A 23,165-nucleotide genomic window follows, 5' to 3' on the forward strand; every position below is an offset into this window, starting at 1 on the left:
ACACCACTCTGGAGGCCAGATTATTGACATTTAAAGTGGCAATCAGCAGTTGCTACATACATTTTTGGAGTTACAAATTAATGATATGTACCCATTGATTCTTGAAGAATATAACTTATAAATGCCTCATGAGTTTAGTTCAACTGTCCTACCACACCAGGACCCAAAATATAAGGGGGGATCCCTATCAGACACGAAACCAGCAGCCAGCCTCTCTCCCATTCCTTATAAAAGCAGACACAGTGCAGGACTCCGCTAGATCTGGACAGAGGGTTACTCTTTCAAGGTACAATGAGACTTTTCACTCTCAAGTAATTGTTGTATATAGATTATATGAATTCTAATGGAATAGAAATGAACTGAGTTGGGATGTTTTTTCTTCTCTCCTTTCTGTTTGATATGCTACTGCTCAGGTTGAAACAGAGGACACCTGTGAAGATGACTCCATCAGTTTTCTTTGCTCTTCTGCTGGCTTGTGCTCTCCCATTCACTTCTGCTCAGTGTGAGTATTTGTAATCACTGTGTATGTAAATTGCTTTGATTCAGCTCCTTCTGTGTGTGTTTCTGGGTTTTATTCTAAATTGTTTTAATGTCAGTTAGAGATAAGGATGCATGTTGTCACTCTCTTTATTTAAATTACCATGAGTGTACTGAACTGCTTTCCGGGAAGGTAAAACAGATTGTGTGTACTGCTTGCACACGCTCTGATTTCTATTGACTTATTAACAAATTATTAACTAGAAACGGACAAAGTGTATTCTGGCTCTAGTAATGTATGATTCAGCCATTATCTTGTCAGTGTTACAAGTAGTGCTGAGCAATTAACTGAAAAGTCTGTTACTTTTTATTTTTTAAACAACTAATTGACGACATCAGTTCAATTATTTGAATTCCATTTTTATTTTTATGTGAGCTTGATGTGCAGTTTCTGTACGATAAATCAGATAAAGCCTGATCATGCTTTTTAATCAGCTTCTTGATATGCCACACCTGTCAGGTGGATGGATTATCTTGGCAAAGGAGAAATGCTCACTAACAGGGATGTAAACAAATTTGTGCACAAAATTTGAGAGAAATGAGCTTTTTGTGCGTATGGAACATTTCTGGGATATTTTGTTTCAGCTCATGAAACATGGGACCAACACTTTATATGTCGCTTTTATATTTTTGTTCTGTGTAGTTTAGCGCAGAAAACGTGGTAATTACCTACAGTGACCATAATCCATTGCGCATCCCGCTTAAACTTGTCTGGTCTGTGCTGAGCAAGACATGGAGACTGAGAGAGGAGAGAACACAGGATTGAGAGGGATAGAAAGCAGTTGCTTTGCAAGCCTGAAGAATACATGATCTAGTGATTGATAGTTGGTATACAGTGGTCATAAAAGTATGCCTTATTTACTTTGAAGAACTACTTAAATTGTATGTACTTCAGCTCTGTATGAGATGATGACTTGGAATTAAATAATAAAGTCATCAAATAAAACAAATATTTTATTAAAGAAAAGTACTGTCACGATCGTGTGGTGGATTGACGGACCAAAACGCAGCTTTAGGAAAATAAGCCATCTCCTTTTTATTTGAAGAAGGCAAACGAAACAAACACACTTATGAACTAAACAAAACAAGAAAACGATCGTGAAGCTAAACAACGATGTGCACACACTGGCTACAAACGTATCAAATAGACAACTACTCACAACAAATGAAAGCCTATGGCTACCCTAAATAAGGCTCCCAATCAGAGACAACCGAAATCAGCTGTCTCTAATTGGGAACTCATTCAGGTAACCATAGACTCTCCTAGACAACTAAACATACATAGACAACGCTAGACACATGTACTCAACACAAACCCATATACTACACCCAACAACCCCTTTACCATAGAATCACCCAAAACCAACAAAACACAAACATTCCCCATGTCACACCCTGACCTAACTAAAATAATAAAGAAAACAAAGAATACCAAGGCCAGGGCGTGACATAACCCCCCCCTTAAGGTGCGAACTCCGGGCGCACCATTACACAGTCTAGGGGAGGGTCTGGGTGGGCTTCCATCCATGGTGGCGGCTCCGGCTCTGGTCGTGGTCCCAACGTCACCACAGTCCCTAACCGCCTCCTTAGCTTCCTCCAAATGACCCCCCTCCACATTAACCCCACTGCATTAAGGGCCAGTTCCGGACTAAGGGGCAGCTCCGGGGTAAGGGGCAGTACCAGGGTAAGGGGCAGTACCGGGGTAAGGGGCAGTACCAGGGTAAGGGACAGCACCAGGATAAGGGGCAGCACCAGGATAAGGGGCAGCACCAGGCTGAGGGACTGCAGCACCGGACTGAGGGACTGCAGCTCCGGACTGAGGGACGGCCCATGGCTGGCTGACGGATCTGGCTGCTCATGGCTGGCTGACGGATCTGGCTGCTCATGGCTAGCTGACGGATCTGGCTGCTCATGGCTAGCTGACGGATCTGGCTGCTCATGGCTAGCTGACGGATCTGGCTGCTCATGGCTAGCTGACGGATCTGGCTGCTCATGGCTAGCTGACGGATCTGGCTGCTCATGGCTGGCTGACGGATTTGGCTGCTCATGGCTGGCTGACGGATCTGGCTGCTCATGGCTGGCTGACGGATCTGGCTGCTCATGGCTGGCTGACGGATCTGGCTGCTCATGGCTGGCTGACGGATCTGGCTGCTCATGGCTGGCTGACGGATCTGGCTGCTCATGGCTAGCTGACGGATCTGGCTGCTCATGGCTAGCTGACGGATCTGGCTGCTCATGGCTGGCTGACGGATCTGGCTGCTCATGGCTGGCTGACGGATCTGGCTGCTCATGGCTGGCTGGCGGCTCTGGCAGATCCTGTCTGATTGGCGGCTCTGGCAGATCCTGTCTGATTGGCGGCTCTGGCAGATCCTGTCTGATTGGCGGCTCTGGCAGATCCTGTCTGATTGGCGGCTCTGGCAGATCCTGTCTGGTTGGCGGCTCTGGCAGATCCTGTCTGGCGGGCGGCTCTGGCAGATCCTGTCTGGCGGGCGGCTCTAGCAGATCCTGTCTGGCGGGCGGCTCTGGCAGATCCTGTCTGGCGGGCGGCTCTAGCGGCTCCTGCCTGGCGGGCGGCTCTAGCGGCTCCTGTCTGGCGGACGGCTCTGTAGGCTCATGGCAGACGGGCGGCTTTGCAGGCTCATGGCAGACGGGCGGCTTTGCAGGCTCATGGCAGACGGATGGCTCAGACGGCGCTGGGGAGACGGATGGCTCAGACGGCGCTGGGGAGACGGATGGCTCAGATGGCGCTGGGGAGACGGATGGCTCAGATGGCGCTGGGGAGACGGATGGCTCAGATGGCGCTGGGGAGACGGATGGCTCAGATGGCGCTGGTGAGACGGATGGCTCAGATGGCGCTGGGGAGACGGATGGCTCAGATGGCGCTGGGGAGACGGGCAGTTCAGGCATCACTGTGCAGACGGCAGACTCCTGCCGGCTGAGGCGCACTGTAGGCCTGGTGCGTGGTGCCGGGACTGGTGGCACCGGGCTGGGGACACGCATCTCAGGGATAGTGCGTGGAGCAGCAACAGGACGCACAGGACTCTGGGGACACACAGGAGGCTTGGTGCGTGGTTTAGGCACTGGTGGTAAAGGGCTGGAGACACGCACCATATGGCTAGTGCGTGGAGGAGGCACTGGTGGTACTGGGTTGGGGCGGGGAGATGGCGCCGGAAATACCGGACCGTGAAGGCGTACTGGCTCCCTTGAGCGCCGAGCCTGCCCAACCTTACCTGGTTGTATGCTCCCCGTCGCCTGACCAGTGCGGGGAGGTGGAATAACCCGCACCGGCCTATGTAGGCGAACCGGGGACACCATGCGTAAGGCTGGTGCCATGTACGCCGGCCCGAGGAGACGCACTGGTGACCAGATGCGTTGGGCCGGCTTCATGACCTACGGCTCAACGCTCAGTCTAGCCCGGCCGATACGTGGAGCTGAAATGTACCGAACCGGGCTATGCACGCGTACAGGAGACACCGTGCGCTCTACTGCGTAACACGGTGTCTGCCCGTACTCTCGCTCTCCACGGTAAGTACAGGGAGTAGGCGCAGGTTTCCTACCTGACTTCGCCACACTCCCTTTAAGGCCCCCCCCAAGAAATTTTTGGGTTGTACTCACGGGCTTCCAGCCTTGTCTCCGTGCTGCCTCCTCATATCGCCTCCTCTCGGCTTTAGCTGCCTCCAGCTCTTCACGAGGAAGGCGATATTCTCCCGGTTGTGCCCACGGCCCCTTACCATCCAGTATCTCCTCCCATGTCCACGAATCCTGTGTAGGTGGGTCCTGTTGCCGCTTTCCATGCCGCTTGGTCCTGTAATGGTGAGTAGTTCTGTCACGATCGTGTGGTGGATTGACGGACCAAAACGCAGCTTTAGGAAAATAAGCCATCTCCTTTTTATTTGAAGAAGGCAAACGAAACAAACACACTTATGAACTAAACAAAACAAGAAAACGATCGTGAAGCTAAACAACGATGTGCACACACTGGCTACAAACGTATCAAATAGACAACTACTCACAACAAATGAAAGCCTATGGCTACCCTAAATAAGGCTCCCAATCAGAGACAACCGAAATCAGCTGTCTCTAATTGGGAACTCATTCAGGTAACCATAGACTCTCCTAGACAACTAAACATACATAGACAACGCTAGACACATGTACTCAACACAAACCCATATACTACACCCAACAACCCCTTTACCATAGAATCACCCAAAACCAACAAAACACAAACATTCCCCATGTCACACCCTGACCTAACTAAAATAATAAAGAAAACAAAGAATACCAAGGCCAGGGCGTGACAAGTACTGTGAGTAAATGATTGGTAATAAGTGATAAACAGTAATGGGTAGTCACTACCACCATGGGACTTTTATTAATTGTTTTACTCTGTGTTGTTACAGCATTCAACCCACATAATGCAAAGTACATTTAATGTAAAATAAAATATATATTAAAAAATTGAAACCGAAACCGAACCGACCTCATAAAGCACTAATCGCTCAGCACTAGTGTCAAGTTCTGTGACAAATGTGACAAGGTCCTATTGTTGGAATGATATCGATACCGCTGTCATAGCTGGTGACTTGTGACATATCTCCATGACTGTGTGTGCTGGGCCAAGGTCAAGGTTTCCCAAACTCGGTCATGCCCCCCCCCCCCCCCCCCCCCCGGGAGTATGTTTTGTTTTTTGCCCTAGCACTACACAGCTGATTCAAATAATCAAAGATGAATAATGAGTTGGTTATTTGAATCAGCTGTGTAGCGCTAGGGCAAAAAACCAAAACGTGTATCCAGGGAAAGGACCGAGTTTGGGAAAGCGTGTGCTAGGCTACTGAATGACACTAAATATACATTATGTTGTTGTCTTTTCTGTATAGCAAGCTGTAATGGGCAATGTGGAGGAGAATATAACAGGGGTTACATGTGCCAGTGTGATTATGACTGTCTCACTCACAACGAGTGCTGTATTGACTACGAATCCCAGTGTACCACCAGTAAGGACTTTTCTTATCTATTTACTGTATTAGTGGTGTCCGAGTTTCCCAAACTGGGTCTTGGGCACCCCAAGGGATGAACGTTTAGGTTTTTGCCCTAGCACTACACAGCTCATTCAAATAACCAAAGCGTGACGATGAGCTGATTATTTGAATCAGCTGTGTGGTGCTATGGCAAAAGCCAAAAGAAGCACCCCTTGGGGTCTGCAGTACCGAGTTTGGGAAACCCTGCATTATCACAAATTATCCATGAGAGTACTTGACATGTCATTTATTCAGATGATAAAGATCCACATATACATACAGGTATTATGCATGTGTTATAATAGCATAACCAGGACTGGTGTGATAATGGATGTATGTCTGGGTACCAGGTGACTCGTGTAAAGGGCGGTGTGGTGAATCCTTTAAGAGGGGAAGGCTGTGCGACTGTGATCCTGACTGTGCACGGTACAAAAAGTGTTGCCCAGACTACGACAGCCAGTGTGGCATAGAAGGTTAGTAAAATGTCTAAGACACCCAAAATAGTCTTGTGAAGTAAAGCACACTGTAGCCTCATTTTGAGGCACATTCCAGTTATAAAAGCGAGGGGGGACAAAAATGCAATTTCAGAATGTAGGGGGACATGTCCCCCCCTTCCCCAGTAAAAGTTGCGCCTTTGATTTCATGTATGAAATAATATGTATGACATTAAGTAATGTATGAAATAATGTCTGGCACATGATAGTATGACATATGACAATAAAAATAAGCATGCTGGCACTATGCATTCAGTGCATTCACAAAGTATTCAGAACCCTTCCCTTTTTCCACATTTTGGATGAAATCGAAAATGTCAATCTACACACAATACCCCATAATGAAAAAGCGAAAATGAGACTTCGAAATTGAGCCCAGGTGCATCCTGTTTCCATTGATCACCCTTGAGATGTTTCTACAACTTGATTGGAGTCCACCTGTGGTAAATTCAATTGGTTGGACATGATTTGGAAAGGCACACATCTGTCTACATAAGGTTCCACTGTTGACAGTGCATGTCAGAGCAAAAAACAAGCCATTAGGTCGAAGGAATTGTCCGTAGAGCTCCAAGACAGGATTATGTTGAGGCACAGATCTGGGAAAGGGTACCAAAAAATGTCTGCAGCATTGAAGATCCCTAAGAACACAATGAACTCCATCATTCTTAAATGGAAAAAGTTTGAAATCATCAAGACTATTCCTAGAGATGGCTGCCCGGCCAAACTGAGCAATCGGGGGAGAAAAGCCTTGGTCAGGGAGGTGACCAAGAATCCGATGGATTCTGAGTTCCTCTGTGGAGTTCCTCTGTGGAGATGGGAGAACCTTCCAGAAGGACAACCATCTCTGCAGCACTCCACCAATCAGGCCTTTAGGTTAGAGTCGCCAGACGGAAGCCACTCCCCAGTAAAAGGCACATGACAACTCGCTTGGAGTTTGCTAAAAGGCACCTAAAGACTCTCAGAACATGAGAAACAAGATTCTGGTCTGATGAAACCAAGATTGAACTCTTTGGCCTGAATGCCAAACGTCACGTCTGGACAAAACCTGGTACCATCCCTACGGTGAAGCATGATGGTGGCAGCTTCATGTTGTGGAGATGTTTTTCAGCGGCAAGAACTGGGAGACTTGTCAGGATCAAGGGAAATATGAACGGAGCAAGGTACAGAGAGATCCTTGATGAAAACCTCCTCCAGAGCGCTCAGGACCTCAGACTGGGGGCGAAGGTTCACCTTCCAACAGGACAACGACCCTAACCACACAGCCAAGACAACTCAGGAGTGGCTTAGGGACAAGTCTCTGAATGTCCTTGAGTGGCCCAGCCAGAGCCTGGACTTGATCCAACATCTCTGGAGAGACCTGAAAATAGCTATGCAGCAATGCTCCCCATCTAACCTGACAGGGCTTGAGAGGATCTGCAGAGAAGAATGGTAGAAACTCCACAATTACAGGTGTTCCAAGCTGGTAGTGTCATACTCAAGAAGACTCAAGGCTGTAATTGCTACCAAAGGTGCTTCAACAAAGTACTGAGTAAAGGGTCTGAATACTTATGTAAATGTGATATTTCAGGTTTTTTATTTGTATAAATTAGCAAACATTTCTAAAATCCTGTTTTTGCTTTGTCATTTTGGGGTATTGTGTGTAGATTGATGAGGGGAAAAAACAATTGAATCTATTTTAGGATAAGGCTGTAACAAAATGTGGAAAAATGTCTGAAAGCTTTCCGAAGGCACTGTAAATAGGCATGTTAATGTTAAACTCATGTAGTAGCCCGCATCAGTTTGTTTTGACTATTTTCTCTTTTAATAATTATTACAGACACAAAAAAAACAGGCAGCACAACAACACTGAAGACTAGCTCATGTAATAACATAAATGATGACTAACCAAAAGGTATAGCTTTGATTTAAAGATAGGCATGCCGGCACTATGCATGCAGTATAATCATATAAATACGCATGTTAAAATGCAGAAGCCCGTCAGTTCATCTCAACTATGTTCTGTTTTAGTTCAAGACCAGCCAGTACAACAACACCGAAGACTAGCTCATGCGATAGCGTAATCGATAACAAACCAAAAGGTATATTTCATAAAGCAATAGTTAATATAAACAATAGATTTTAGATAGTTATTAAAGGAAAAGTAGCTGCTTTTGGATACTCTGACTCATTTAGTACTTGATTGACACACCAGAACCAGAACCAGAGCCTCCCCAGATCCAACCAACTGAGGAGCCAGAGACGACGCCCAATCCACAGGAGGAACTAAATGAAGGTCAGTACTTTCAGAACAACCTTATTGAGGAGATGGACAACCAACACTTTAGTCTTAAATAAGAATGAAAATGTATTATTCACCAGTATTCACTCAGCCCAACATCTTCCAACACCAAAGTCAAAACACTCCCTGTTATAATAGTGCAATATTGTCTAACGAAAATACAGATATTTTCAACTTTTCTTGAACAATAAAGCACACGATAGAGAGTGTGACTCCCAGATGTTTTGGATAGCCTATCACACTGCTGCAGCTCTCTCTAGCTGTGACTTGAGCTGGAGCCCGGAGGCCAAGTCTCCCCAGATGTACCAAGGAGCTCTGTGTCTGTCGCGGGCCCACCGGCCAAGAGAAACAAAGGGAAATAATGTCATTATACACTGAACCAAAATATAAATGCAACATGCAACAATTTCAAAGAGTAAACGTTCATATAAGGAAATCAATTGAAATAAATTCATTAGGTCCTAAACTATGGATTTCACATGACTGGGAATACAGATATGCATCTGTTGGTCACAGATACCTTAAAAAAAAGGTTGGGACATCAGTATCTGCTGTGACCACCATTTGCCTCATGCAGCGTGACACATCTCCTTCGCATAGGGTTGATCAGGCTGTTGATTGTGACCTGTGGAACGTTGTCTGACTCCTTTTCAATGGTGGTGCGAAATTGCTTGATTTTGGCGGAAACTGGAACACGCTGTCGTACCCGTCGATCCAGATCATCCTTAACATACTCAATGGGTGACATGTCTGATGTGTATGCAGGCCATGGAAGAACTGGGGCATTTTCAGCTTCCAGAAATTGTGTACAGATCCTTGCGACATGGGGCCGTGTATTATCATACTGAAACTTGAGGTGATGGCATAACAGTGGGCCTCAGGATCCCATTACTGTATCTCGATAAAATGCAATTGTGTTCGTTGTCCATAGTTTATCTGGTGGACTGTTTGGTTCACGACATGCAAGGATGAACTAGAACAACAAGAACATTTACTTGTGTAATAAATAGAGTTGTGTAATAATTACATATGCCCCATATAACTCAACCCCAGGAAATAAATCAAAGTTATTTAAAAAACTATTCAATGAATTTCCAGATTTGTCAGTCGACCAGCCTATGCCATTGTTCGCCCCAGAACCAGAACGAACAGGAAGATAGTGATAGAAACATTAAGATATTTTCTCAACAGCTGCTCATACTGTATGTACATTTTAATGATTCAATATTCCCTTCCACAGATGTGAAGGGTGAGACCTGGCCAGATCTTCCTGTTCCCTCTCCTGATACTGGGTCAGAGGACCCTGAAGCTGGTCTGGTGGATCCAGAGGTGACCGCTAACCCAGATGACCCTGAAGAAACCCCTGCCTCAGAGAGCACCAGCGGGTCAAAGCTCTCTCCAACTGAGCCAGCCTCTTCAGACCCCTTAGACCCCACGCTGGACACTAACCCCCAACCCACAGATACAGAGGATGACCCTGAGAAAGAGGCCATTTTAAAGGGGGACTACACACCCTTCCCTGAGGAATTGGATACAGAAGCAACACCAGGCTCGGAAGGAACCCCACCAGCAGCCAACCCCAACCCCTCCACTGCCGAACCAGCCTATGAGACCCCCGCTGAGGCAACAGGTAACAAATTCAATTCAATCTTTATTGTTCCAACAGGGAAATTCATTGTACAGTTAGGAGATTACAGTTTATATGTATAGCATTATATATTGGCACAGTGCGGGAAATGATAGCCAAGCCATCTCTCACATACCAACATTTGAGAGATAGTCCTATCTCACTGTTTCTAGAAATTGTATTGGATAATATGTTTCACAATTATTTTGAGTCATCTGGATTCAAATCTGACACTGACACAAATCTCATGTGTTCCAGATTCCAGTGATCCTGAGGGACAGCCTTATTCCAGCAGCAGCCCATCTGCAGCTGGCCCAACTCTCCCTAGGTCCACCTCTGAGCCCACCCCTGCCTCCCCAGTTGCCCCTCAGCCCTCCGACCAGGCCTCCCCGAGCTCAGAGCCCCAGCCCGGGCAGACTCCTGCAGAGGACACCCCTGAACTCCTACCTGAAGGACAGAGTGAATTGGACCCTGAAGGTCAGGAGGCAGAATCTGAGAACACAATGCCAGATGAATCTGAACCCACACCCTCGAACCTACAGGATCCCAATGTGGCCTCTGAGGCGCCAGCATCTGAGAGTGGTCCCGAGTCCAAACCTGGTAGAGGGGATCCCCCAAATAATTTTAATGACAACAGTGTCCCCCAGACTGTAGATCTGGCTACGCATCTCACCATAGACCCAGCGGGACAAGAGGAAGGAAATGAGGCAGCACCAGAGGAGACCACAAGCAACTCCATGAAGCTCACTCCCACCCCCACTCCCGTCCCCACCACTGTCCCCACCCAAAACAAACTCACTGAGAAAACCAAGCCCAGTAAACCCACAGAGAAACCTAAGCCCAAATCAACCCAGCCAAACACCCTCACGGATATCAACCAAGCTCTGGGCACAGACAACTCCAGGGACTACCAAGGAGGTAAGCTTGGACCTTGCTTTGCCTTACTTTAATACCAATACAAAGAAACTCAGTCAAAGTTGTAGAGCACTTATTACTAATGGTAAAAGCTATTACTGGGTAGATTCGCCAGCCCTACTTTTCTTATAGGTGGAACTGAGATGTATTACTTCTCTTGGATGAAAAGTGCTTCCTCCTGCCAAGTGTAGCTGCACTATATTAACTGTCAAAGGTGACAGTTTTTCCAGAGCCTAACAAGTCAGTCCAGCAGATTCTGTGGTTTGGGAAAAAAATACTCCTTCACAGAGCAAACAGAAAAAGAGTTGACATTAAATAGTGTGTGCTGTTCATTAAACGTTCTTGGGAGAAACACAGTAGCCAGTTGACACATGGTCAGACACTTGAAATTGTTCTGATTCACTTAATAACACATTCTCCATGTTGTTTTTCTTATTGGTCCTCACATGTGGCTCCTTTTAAACGTGGCTTTTTCCTCCAGATGAACACAACGACATCAACATCTGCAGCGGTCGTCCTGTTGGCGCGGTCACTACGCTGAGGAACGGGACCGTGGTGGTTTTCAGAGGTCAGTGCCAGACCAAATCAAAATCAAATCAAATTTTATTTGTCACATGCGCCGAATACAACACCTTACCGTGAAATGCTTACTTACAAGACCTTAACCAACAATGTAGTTTTAAGAAAAATAAGATTTAAGAAAATATTTACTTAATTAACTAAAGTAAAAAATATATAAATATAAAAATTAAACAACAATAACTAGGCTATATACAGGGGGTACCTGTACCGAGTCAATGTGCTGGGCTACAGGTTAGTCGAGGTAATTGAGGGAATGTGTACAGTAATAGTCAAAAGTTTGGACACACCTACTCATTCAAGGGTTTTTCTTTATTTTTACTATTTTCTACATTGAAGAATAATATTGAAGACATCAAAACTATGAAATAACACATATGGAATCAGGTAGTAAACAGAAAAGTGTAGCCACCATTTGCCTTGATGACAGCTTGCACACTGTTTTTACATTCTCTCAACCAGCGTCATGAGGTAGTCACCTGGAATGCGTTTCAATTAACAGGTGTGCCTTGTTAAGAGTTAATTTGTGGAATTTCTTTCCTTCTAAATGTGTTTGATTCAATAAGTTTTGTTGTGACAAGGTAGGGGTGGTATACAAAAGATACAGAGGCCCTATTTAGTAAAAGACCAAGTCCATATTATGGCAAGAACAGCTCAAATAAGCAAAGAAAAACGACAGTCCATCATTACTTTAAGACATGAAGGTCAGTCAATTCGATACATTTCAAGAACTTTTAAAGTTTCTTCAAGTGCAGTCGCAAAAACCATCAAGCGCTATGATGAAACTGGATCTCATGAGGACCGCCACAGGAAAAGAGGCCCAGAGTTACCTCTGCTACAGAGGATAAGTTCATTAGAGTTGCACCTAAGATTGCAGCCCAAATACATGCTTCACAGAGTTCAAGTAACAGACACATCTCAACATCAACTGTTCAGAGGAGGCTGCGTGAATCAGGCCTTCATGGTCGAATTCCTGCAAAGAAACCACTACTAAAGGACACCAATAATAATAAGAGACTTGCTAGGGTCAAGAAACAAAAGCAATGGACATCAGACCGTTGGAAATCTGATGAGTCCAAATGTGAGATTTCTGATTCCAATCACTGTGTTTTTGTGAGACGCATAGTAGGTGATCGGATGTTCTCCAGATGTGTGGTTCCCACCGTGAAACATGGAGGAGGAGATGTGATGATGTGGGGCTGCTTGCTGGTGACACTGTCTGTGATTTATTTAGAATTCAAGGCACACTTAACCAGGATGGCTACCATAGCATTCTGCAGCGATACTCCATCCCATCTGGCTTGCGCTTAGTGGGACTATCATTTGTTTTCAACAGGACAATAACCCAACACACCTCCAGGCTTTGTAAGGGCTATTTGACCAAGAAGGAGAACAGCCAACAACTGCTCAGCATATGTGGGAACTCCTTCAAGACTGTTGGAAAAGCATTCCAGGCAAAACTGGTTGAGAGAATGCCAAAAGTCTGCAAAGCTGTCATCAAGGTAAATTGTGGCTACTTTGAAGAATCTCAAATATAAAATATATTTTGATTTGTTCAAGACTTTTTTGGTTACTACATGATTCGATATATGTTATTTTATAGTTTTGATGTCTTCACTATTATTCTACAATGTAGAAAATAGTCAAAATAAAGAAAAACCCTTGAATGAGTAGGTGTGTCCAAACCTTTGACTGGTACTGGACATGGAGGTAGGGGTAAAGTGAATATGCATAGATAATAAACAGCGAGTAGCAGCAATTTAAAAAAAGTATGTATATATACAGTATATATAAGGGGGACCAATGCAAATAGTCTGGGTAGCCATTTGATTAGCTGTTCAGCAGTCTTATGGCTTGGGGGTAGAAGCTGTTAAGAAGCCTTTTGGACCTAGACTTGGCACGCCGGTACCGCTTGCTGTGCGGTAGCAGAAAGAATAGTCAATGGCTAGGGTGGCTGGAGTCTTTGGAAATGTTCAGGCCCTTTTCTGACACCGCCTGGTATAGAGGTCCTGGATGGCAGGAAGCTTAGCCCCAGTGATGTAGTGGGCTGTACGCACTACCCTCTGTAGCGTCTTGCGGATGGGGGCCGAGCAGTTGCCATACCAGGCGGTAATGCAACCAGTTAGGATGCTCTCGATGGTGCAACTGTAAAACATTTTAGAAGATCTGAGGACCCATGCCAATCTTTTCAGTCTCCTGAGGGGGAATAGGCGTTGTCGTCCCCTCTTCACAACTGTCTTGGTGTGTTTGGACCATGATAGTTTGTCCGTGATGTGGACGCCAAGGAACTTGAAGCTTTCAACCTACTCCACTACAGCCCCGTCGATGAGAATGGGGGCATGCTCTGACCTCCTTTTCCTGTAGTCCACAATCATCTCCTTTGTTTTGATCACGTTGAAGGAGAGGTTGTTGTCCTGGCACCACACTGCCAGGTGTGAGAGCAAAATTGCGAGATTAAGTTATAATACTTTTATTGCATCAAATGGTTGTTTTATTAAACAGAATAAGGGCTTGTTAGAACACTCATCTGTGTGTGTTCTACTGAGGATGGGCCTCTGGAAGATTTATGATGTCTTTGGTGATATCGCATTCCAGAGCATGAGTTAAGGTTTCTGTTCTATACGGTATCAGGGAGAGATGGCTCCAGTATGGAGTAGGGGGGCCAGACACTGGTCTCTTCAGAATGAGTTATCATGTTTTTACAGCAGATACTGTCTGCTGTGAATTATAAGTATCTTTCATACAAATCTTAACCTTGTGACCCATTCCATGCATATTTTGTGTGTCATGTAAACTGAAGGAGATTGGACTTTGCCATAAAATGCTGTGGCTCAAACCAGCACGATGAGATCTGTGATCACCTCCAGGGGTGATTAGCGACCAGCTCCATTACTGCAGTAATTAAATAATAACGTTTGATTGTTTTGAAGAAATCTTAAAAGTCTCTCCTTTTGATTACAATAATTTCACCACACAGGTCTCTGACCTCCCTATAGGCTGTCTCATAGTCGGTGATCAGGGCCTACCACCGTTGTGTCGTCGGCAAACATAATAATACTGTTGGAGTCATGCTTGGCCACGTAGTCATGGGTGAACAGGGAGTACAGGAGGGGACTAAGCACACACCTCTGAGGGGCCCCCGTGTTGAGGATCAGGGTGGCAGATGTTGTTGCCTACCCTTACCACCTGGGGACGGCCCGTCAGGAAGTCCAGGATCCAGTTGCAGAGGGAGGTATTTAGTCCCAGGGTCCTTAGCTTAGTGATGAGCTTTGAGGGCACTATGGTGTTGAACGCTGAGCTGTAGTCAATGAACAGCATTCTCACGTAGGTGTTCCTTTTGTACAGGTGGTAAAGGGCAGTGTGGAGTGCAATAGAGATTGTGTCATCTGTGAATCTGTTGGAGCGGTATGCAAATTGGAGTGTGTCTAGGTTTCTGGGATAATGGTGTTGATGTGAGCCATGACCAACCTTTCTAAGCACTTCATGGCTACAGCTGTGAGTGCTATGGGTCGGTAGTCATTTATGCAGGTTACCTTAGTGTTCTTGGGCACAGGGACTATGGTGATCTGCTTGAAACATGTAGGTATTACAGACTCGGTCAGAGACAGGTTGAAAATGTCAGTGAAGACACTTGCCAGTAGGTCAGTGCGTGCTCTGAGTACACGTCCTGGTTATCCGTCTGGCCCTGCAGCCTTGTGAATGTTGACATGTTTAAAGGTCTTACTCACATCGGCTACAGAGAGTGTGAACGGCTTGGTGTAGATAATTAAGTCTATGTGCCAAACACACCAGATGTTGGGTTTGCCCTCTCAGACGGCACCCTGAATATTCAATGATGCAAAGATATTGTGAGTGGACTGTCCTTCAGCTCCTATTTGCTTTCTGTAGATGTGACACTTTGATTGTTTTTCAAACCCAAGAGAATGTTCTAAATACAGACATGAGGGTATAGAGAGTTAACTACAGTTTATTAAAACAACACCATGTATTGAATAGACCAGGAAAATTAAAATCTGGATCTTGAAACCAGTTCCATAGGACTGCTGATTTCCACTCTTCCCCTCTAATGAAGGACGGATTTAGACCTGGGACACCAGGTGGGTGCAATTCATTATCAGGTATAACAGAAAACTAGCATTACTCCAGACCTCCAGGCTCAGAATTGAATACCCCTAATATAGACTATAGAGCAGAGGTATTCAACTCTTACCCTACAAGTTCTGGAGCGAGCCTGCTGGTTTTCTGTTGTACCTGATAATTAATTGCACACACCTGGTGTCCCAGGTCTAAATCAGTCCCTGCTTAGAGGGGAGCAATGAAAAAATGCAATGGATCTGGCTTTGAGGTCCAGAGTTGAGTTTGAAGGCTATAAAGGATACATTGAGGATGAAAAGTGATTGAAGACAAGATGCAGATGTAAGTACCAGTGTTGCTTCCCTTGTAGGACACTATTTCTGGGTCATGGATAGTAACAGGATGCCTGGACCTGCCCATCGGATAACAGACGTGTGGGGAGTCCCTTCTCCCATTGACACCGTCTTCACCCGCTGCAACTGCCAGGGCAAGACATACTTCTTCAAGGTACAGTACACCTTGTGACTATCCTAAGCCTATTGTGTGCTATAAGACTTCTATACTACATTAAATGGAGGTGATAGACAGAATAAAACAAATATATATATTCATGTGTGTGCTGTCCCCTCCGCAGGGTGATAACTACTGGAGGTTTGAGAACAGCATGATGGACATGGGCTTCCCCAAGCGGATCAGTGTGGGCTTCAATGGGCTGCAAGGTCAGATTACGGCTGCCCTGTCTGTGCCTGAGTACCGCAAGAGGAGAGAGTCTGTCTACTTCTTCAAGAGAGGTGACTGATCTCTATAGCCAAACTACTTCAGTGGAGGCTGCTGAGGGGAGGACGGCTCATAATAATGTCTGGATTTGAGCAAATGGAATGGCATCAAACTCATAGAAACCATGTGTTTGGTGTATTTGATACCATTCCACTGATTCCACTCCAGCCATTACCACGAGCCCGTCCTTCCCAATTAAGGTGCCACCAACCTCCTTTGCACTACTTACACACTACTAGCCCATTATGTAAGGGATAATCAATGAGGGACTATGCGTTTTATGGAAAATAACGAACAACGTGAAAGGTGTGTTAGCGGAGTGGAACTAACCTTCCAAGAACTTGCGTAATTTTCCAGAGAACACATACAGCCCCGAGTTGATTATCCCTTTCATACCAAGGCTATAATTCAGCAATAAGGCCGAGGGGTTGTGGTATATGGACAATATACCATGGCTAAGGACTGTTCTTAAGCACAATTCAACGTGGGGTGCCTGGATAGTCGTGATATATTGGCCATATACCACAAAGCCTCAAGGTGCCTTATTGCTATTATAAACTGGTTACCATCGTAATTAGAACAGTAAAATAAATGTTTTGTCAAACCCGTGGTATACGGTCTGCTATGCCACGGCTGTCAGTCAATCAGCCAATCAGGACTCAAACCACCCAGTTTATAATTTAACACATATGCTGCTAGAAATGTGTTCATTTGGCGGTAGAATTGTGTTCAACTACGGTAGTTTATAATATTAACAAGGCACCTCGGGGTGTTGTGGTATTCGGCCAATATTCCAGGGCTAAGGGCTGAATCCAGGCACTCCAGTTGCATCGTGAAAAGAACAGCCCTTAGCCGTGGTATATTGGCCATATACCACACCCCCTCAGACCTTATTGCATAATTTTACCATCGCATTGTTGAATACACATTTCTCATTGGCTTGAAGGGCATGCTAGAGCATGCATTATTTCTGTATCATGCACGGTATATCAGACCGGTAGAATTCAATGGCTATAGTTCATTCTTACATGTTCTATTTTGAGCTGCTTTTGAAAGCAAAAGTCAAATTGAAAACATTATTAGCATTGTTCAATTCGATGTTTGGTTAGCTAAACTAGAAAGTCTGTTTGTTTGGTTACCAAGGCAACTAGTGTAGCTATCTAGTAAACTTGCTAGTAGCTACTTCAGAGGATGTTGAACACATTTATACATGCAAATGAACACATTTCTAGCGGCAAATGTGTTAAATTATAGCCATGGTCTAAAAGGGATAATCAACTCGGGCCTCTATGCGTTCTCTGGAAAATAATGCAACTCGGTGGAAGGTAAGTTCACACCTTCCACATCGTTCATTATTTTCCAGAGAACGCATAGCCCATTGTTTATTTAATCAATAAGGCACGAGGGTGTGTGGTATATGGCCAATATACAATGGCGAAGGGCTGTTCTTATTCACGGCGCATCGCGGAGTGCCTGGACACAGCCCTTAGCCGTGGTATATTGGCCATATACCACAAACCCCTGAGGTGCCTTATTGTTATTATAAACTGGTTACCAACGTAATTTGAGCTGTAAACATAAAACTTTTTGTCCTACCCGCGGTATACGGTCTGCTATACCACGGCTGTCAGCCAATCAGTATTCAGGGCTCGAAACACCCAGTTTATAATATCCATTAACCCCTGATATGCTCTGTTTAAATACATGAGATTATGTTTTATTGCTAATGCCAGTGATAACAGATTTACTTAGGTTACGACCGTCTCAGGTAAAGCATAACATAAACAAGCATGCTCATGCCATCTGTAGTATCCTGAGTTAGCATGTCTGATATCTGTATGATTGTTTATTCAGGAGGCTTGGTGCAGAAGTATTCTTACCAGTCTGGCACCAGCCCTACATGTAACAGGAAGGCCCACTACTCTGTTTATACCGTACACAACCGCGTTGCCAGACAAGCAGGTAATGAGCCGCCCACATTTTGACCTTTTCAGTCCTTTCACTGAACATTTTGTCAGACTGAAGTAGTGATGAAAACATGAGAAACTAGTCAGGTTTTAGGTAAGGTTATATTTTAGTTGAGCCACATTTTATCTATAAAGATGACTTGCAGAGAGAGAGATGCTGCTCAGAAGGGGAGAGAGATGAAAGAACAAGAAAGAGAGGGAACAAGGTTCACTGTATGTAAACAGGTCATTCAGGGAAAACAAGCAGAACAGATTGTGTGGGTGCAGAATCAGATTGTAGTGTCACAACACAATGTTGTTTTTAATGAGTCACTAAAAGTAAACGGACAGACTGCAATGACGCACAATTCAGTCCATGACATTTTACTCCAACAATCAGACTCCTAGACCATAAACTCTCAATTTCAAACATCACACCATCATCAATAATATTGATGATTATTCAATCTCTAAACGGAACTGTGTCTCTCCTCTCAGTGTCTCTGCTGGGACAGGAGATCAACATCCGTCTGACCTGGAGAGGCTTCCCCTCCACCGTTACCTCCGCCGTGTCCATCCCCACCCACAGGAAACCTGAGGGATACAACTACTACCTCCTCTCACGCTGTAAGTATTTAGCCGAGACACAAAATCATATTTTTTTTTAAATAAGATTATTTATTTTTATAAACAATACAATCATACACATACAAACGACAGCATCATCAACTACATCACACCTGCCCAGACTCGCTAGCACACACCCCCATCTTCAGCGCCCGCATCACTTTATGCCACATGGCCTCAAACTGTACCATTTTGTTTCTCTCCGTAGCACACACCCTTTAAATTTTTTGATAATAAATCACTTGACCTTCCCATTGTGTTAATGATGGTGGATTGGTTGATTTCCAGTTTAAGTATACTTAAACATTTTTTTTTTTTTTTTTTAAAGATGATTGACAAGAAAAGTATCATCCATCGGGTATCTCACTGCACCCTCCTATGCTATGTCTTGAAATATGCAGACAAAAGGATTCAAAGTAAATGTACATTGTAATACTACTGACAGCAAAATGTCTAACTCCACCTATAATTTTGGACTTGATAACATTCCCAGAAGGCATGGATTATTGAGTCATTATTAGTTTTACACTTCAGACATGACTGCCGTTGTGCGGTAGAATGTGAATTTTGTCTCTTGTATAATACATTCTATACATTTTCATTAACTGCAATCTCTTTAGTTACAGTATGTTCCAACATTCCCTCTATCTTGTGCCAATATCAGTTATTTTTAAGTCTTGGTTCCAGTAGTTACATTTTTTTTCTAAGAGATTGTCAGTTGGAAAGGCTCTCTGCAAGGTTTTGTATAGCTTACCTATCATATGAATATCCTTTTCTGACTCAAATAGGATTCCCTCAAGATTTCTCTCATCTCCAAAATATTTCTAATCAACTTTTTGTGATATAAAATGTTTAAGTTGCATGTATTTGAAAATATCTACATTGGTCAATCCAAAATTGCTTTTTAAAGCTGTCATGGAAATTTAAAACAAATCTAATTACCAGGTCATTTACGGTTTCTATGTCTTTAGTTTTCCATGTGGACCAATTTATTGTGAATTCTGAAAAGCTATCTAAGGATTGTTCCATAAGGATGTGTTTTGAGGGAGTTATATTGGTTCTTGTAGAATACGTTTCATTTTCTTCCATATTGTTATAGTTTTCTTAACTATGAAGTTATTCATGTTGATAGCCTTATCCTTTGAAAATAGACAGGTAAAAAAATTCTGAGGATGAGCATGCGCATCCTCAAATCAAATGTTACTTGTCACATGCGCCCAATACAACAGGTGTCGACTTTACCGTGAAATGCTTACTTACAAGCCTTTAACCAACAATGCAGTTGAGAAAAATAAAAGAGTTAAGAAAAATTTACTAAATAAACAAAAGTTTTAAAAAGTAACACAATAATGAAGCTATATGCAGGGGGTACCGGTACCGAGTCAATGTGCAGGGATACAGGTACCGGCATCTTCAAGATGTAACCATGGTTACTATTTAGTGCATTTAACTATACTGAACAAAAATATAAATGCAACGATTTTACTGAGTCACAGTTCATGTAAGAAATCAGTCAAATAAAATAAATGCATTAGGCCCTAATCCATGGATTTCACATGACTGGGCAGGGGCACAGCCACGGGTGGGCCTGGAGGTTTACATACACTCAATTAGTATTTGGTAGCATTGCCTTTAAATTGTTTAACTTGGGTCAAACATTTTGGGTAGCCTTCCACAAGCTTCCCACAATAAGTTGGGTGAATTCCTCCTAACAGAGCTGGTGTAACGGAGTCAGGTTTGTAGGCCTCCTTGCCCGCACACGCCTTTTCAGTTCTGTCCACAAAATTTCTATAGGATTGAGGTCAGAGCTTTGTGATGGAAACTCCAATACCTTGACTTTGTTGTCCTTAAGCCATTTTGCCACAACTTTGGAAGTATGCTTGGGGTTATTGTCCATTTGGAAGACAATTTGCGACCAAGCTTTAACTTCCTGACTGATGTCTTGAGATGTTGTTTCAATATATCCAAATAATTGTCCTCCCTCATGATGCCATCTATTTTGTGAAGTGCACCAGTCCATCCTGCAGCAAAGCACCCCCATAACATGATGCTGCCACCCCCGTGCTTCACGGCTGGGATGGTGTTCTTTGGCTTGTAAGGCTCCCCCTTTTTCCTCCAAACATAACGATGGTCATTATGGCCAAACAGTTCTATTTTTGTTTCATCAGACCAGAGGATATTTCTCCAAAAAGTATGATCTTTGTCCCAATGTGCAGTTGCAAACCGTAGTCTGGCTTTTTTAATGCCAATTTTGGAGCAGTGGCTTCTTCCTTGCTGAGCGGCCTTTCAGGTTATGTCAATATAGGACTAGTTCTACTGTGGATATAGATACTTTTGTACCTTTTTCCTCCAACATCTTCACAAGGTCCTTTGCTGTTATTCTGGGATTGATTTGCACTTTTCGCACCAAAGTACGTTCATCACTAGGAGACAGAACGCTTCTCCTTCCTGAGGGGTATGACGGCTGCGTGGTCCCATGGTGTTTATACTTGCGTACTATTGTTTGTACAGATGAACGTAGTACCTTCAAGCGTTTGGAAATTGCTCCCAAGGATGAACCAGACTTGTGGAGGTCTACAATTTGTTTTCTGAGGTCTTGGCTGATTTCTTTTGATCTTCTCATGTTGTCAAGCAAAGAGGCACTGAGTTTGAAGGTAGGCCTTGAAATACATCCACAGGTACACCTCCAATTGACTCAAATTATGTCAATTAGCCTATCAGAAGCTTCTAAACCCATGGCATCATTTTCTGGAATTTTCCAAGCTGTTTAAAGGCACAGTCAACAAACTTCGGACCCACTGGAATTGTGATACAGTGAATTATAAGTGAAATAATATCTGTAAACAATTGTTGGGAAAATGACTTGTCATGCACAAACCAACTTTCCACAAATTTCTTATTAACAAACTATAGTTTTGGCGTGGTTGAAAAACGAGATAATGACTCACGCTCTACAGCCATTAAGTGGACCACAAAAAATAAATATTTAGGATGCTTAATAAGTGACAAATATATAAAGAACTTTATTCCATTACTGAATATGAAAACAGATGTTATTAAATGGATGATCTGTTTGCTGTAAAAATCCATTCCTAGATTATACCTTAGACATGATGTGTGTGACACCTCTGAGCCCCATGTGTCTGGGTGGGGTGGATCATAAGCTGCATTTAGACAGGCAGCTCAATTTGGATATATATATATATATATATATTTTTCCTTCATTGTTTTTTTGACCAATCAGATCAGCTCTGAAAAAGATCTGACGTGATTAGTCAAAAGAATTGGGCTGCCTGTAACTGGAGAGAGGGAGGGGATGGTGGAGTTAAGATGATGGGTCTGCTGGCACAGCATGGTTAGGTCCTGATCCCGTCATAGGTTGTCAACAGCAGCCGACCTTCCTAACTCTGGGTAGGGAGGTGTTTCTGTCCGTCTGGTTATTGTCACTAAAGAAACAAAACATGAGGCTCAGGGTCTGCTGTGGCCAATTAAGAGGCCTTCCACATGCCATGTTTTTCTGACAAAACATGGTTGGTGGTTTTCAGACAGTTATACATTTTGCATGGTTCAAGTCAAAACAAGTAAACTCTGCAATGGCATCAAGTGAGCCCATATTTTCCTCACATCCCTCTCCCCTCTTGTCTTTCAGCCAAATACTACAACGTCAATATGAGAGATGAGCGGCCTTTCATAGCTACTCCTCCAGTGAGCGCCGCTCCCCAGAAGAACTCAGCCAAAGACTTTTTAAACTGTCCAAAGGAAGTCTGAGAAAAAACAGCCAGGAATATCAAAAACCGATTGAGTCACACAAACTTTATTAGTCATAAAAACCAACACCACAATGCTTTTGTAAGCGGAGTCCTTGCTAACTTTAAGTACAAAAAAATACGATTAATCATAACAATGAAATGATCCATGATCATCATGACTAGAACCGATTCTAAAACACGATATGTCATTTCGATTAATGGTGACCGCGGGTGTTCTCTTTGGAACCATGGTGACCAATCTTGTAGTGCCATGGCGATGATGTCAGGGCAGGAGCTCTGATTGGTTGTTCATCTGGCGAATCTCCTCCCAGTCCCAGTTACACCCCGTGATGGCAACATCCCTGGTTCCCATCAAAAGACACATACTGATGAGACAACGGTCTGCTTTACCAATGTAAAAACAAATCACATTATAATATATAATGACAATGCTAATATAACAATTTTACATTAAATGTTTTATCTTGTGACTATTAAAATTGCTTTAACATCATCAATGGATGTGGACATGTTTAATATA

At 43.9% G+C, this 23,165-nt stretch overlaps 2 protein-coding genes across 7 annotated transcripts in view; one reads left to right on the forward strand and one right to left on the reverse strand.

The window, feature by feature from the left end:
- Window positions 1-113: 113 nt before the first annotated feature.
- Window positions 114-23,138, forward strand: LOC129855414 (proteoglycan 4-like). The gene is made up of 13 exons (XM_055923059.1): window positions 114-286; window positions 414-502; window positions 5,418-5,534; window positions 5,909-6,031; window positions 8,244-8,324; window positions 9,571-9,960; window positions 10,216-10,875; window positions 11,354-11,440; window positions 15,896-16,032; window positions 16,160-16,316; window positions 18,157-18,264; window positions 18,747-18,875; window positions 22,525-23,138. The coding sequence occupies exons 1-13, from the start codon at window positions 129-131 to the stop codon at window positions 22,641-22,643; spliced, it is 2,355 nt and encodes a 784-aa protein (XP_055779034.1). The 5' UTR covers window positions 114-128; the 3' UTR covers window positions 22,644-23,138.
- Window positions 22,674-23,165, reverse strand: part of LOC129855413 (nucleoprotein TPR-like) — a 47,460-nt gene continuing 46,968 nt past the window's right edge. For all 6 annotated transcript variants that reach the window (XM_055923054.1, XM_055923057.1, XM_055923056.1 and 3 more), the window contains exon 49: window positions 22,674-22,986. In XM_055923054.1, the coding sequence (XP_055779029.1) occupies window positions 22,934-22,986 (53 nt within the window). In that variant the 3' untranslated portion in view covers window positions 22,674-22,933. The remainder of the gene's footprint in view (window positions 22,987-23,165) is intronic.

The sequence above is a fragment of the Salvelinus fontinalis genome, chromosome 5 (assembly GCF_029448725.1).
Source record: "Salvelinus fontinalis isolate EN_2023a chromosome 5, ASM2944872v1, whole genome shotgun sequence".
NCBI classification, from domain to species: domain Eukaryota; kingdom Metazoa; phylum Chordata; class Actinopteri; order Salmoniformes; family Salmonidae; genus Salvelinus; species Salvelinus fontinalis.

Bases quoted from the DNA above. Each gene is read 5' to 3' on its own strand.
- LOC129855414 (XM_055923059.1), top strand. From the start codon at position 129: ATGAGTTTAGTTCAACTGTCCTACCACACCAGGACCCAAAATATAAGG. The intron at 5,535-5,908 runs GTAAGGACTTTT...TCTGGGTACCAG, and splicing joins CGAATCCCAGTGTACCACCA to GTGACTCGTGTAAAGGGCGG. The intron at 18,265-18,746 runs GTAATGAGCCGC...CTCTCCTCTCAG, and splicing joins CCGCGTTGCCAGACAAGCAG to TGTCTCTGCTGGGACAGGAG.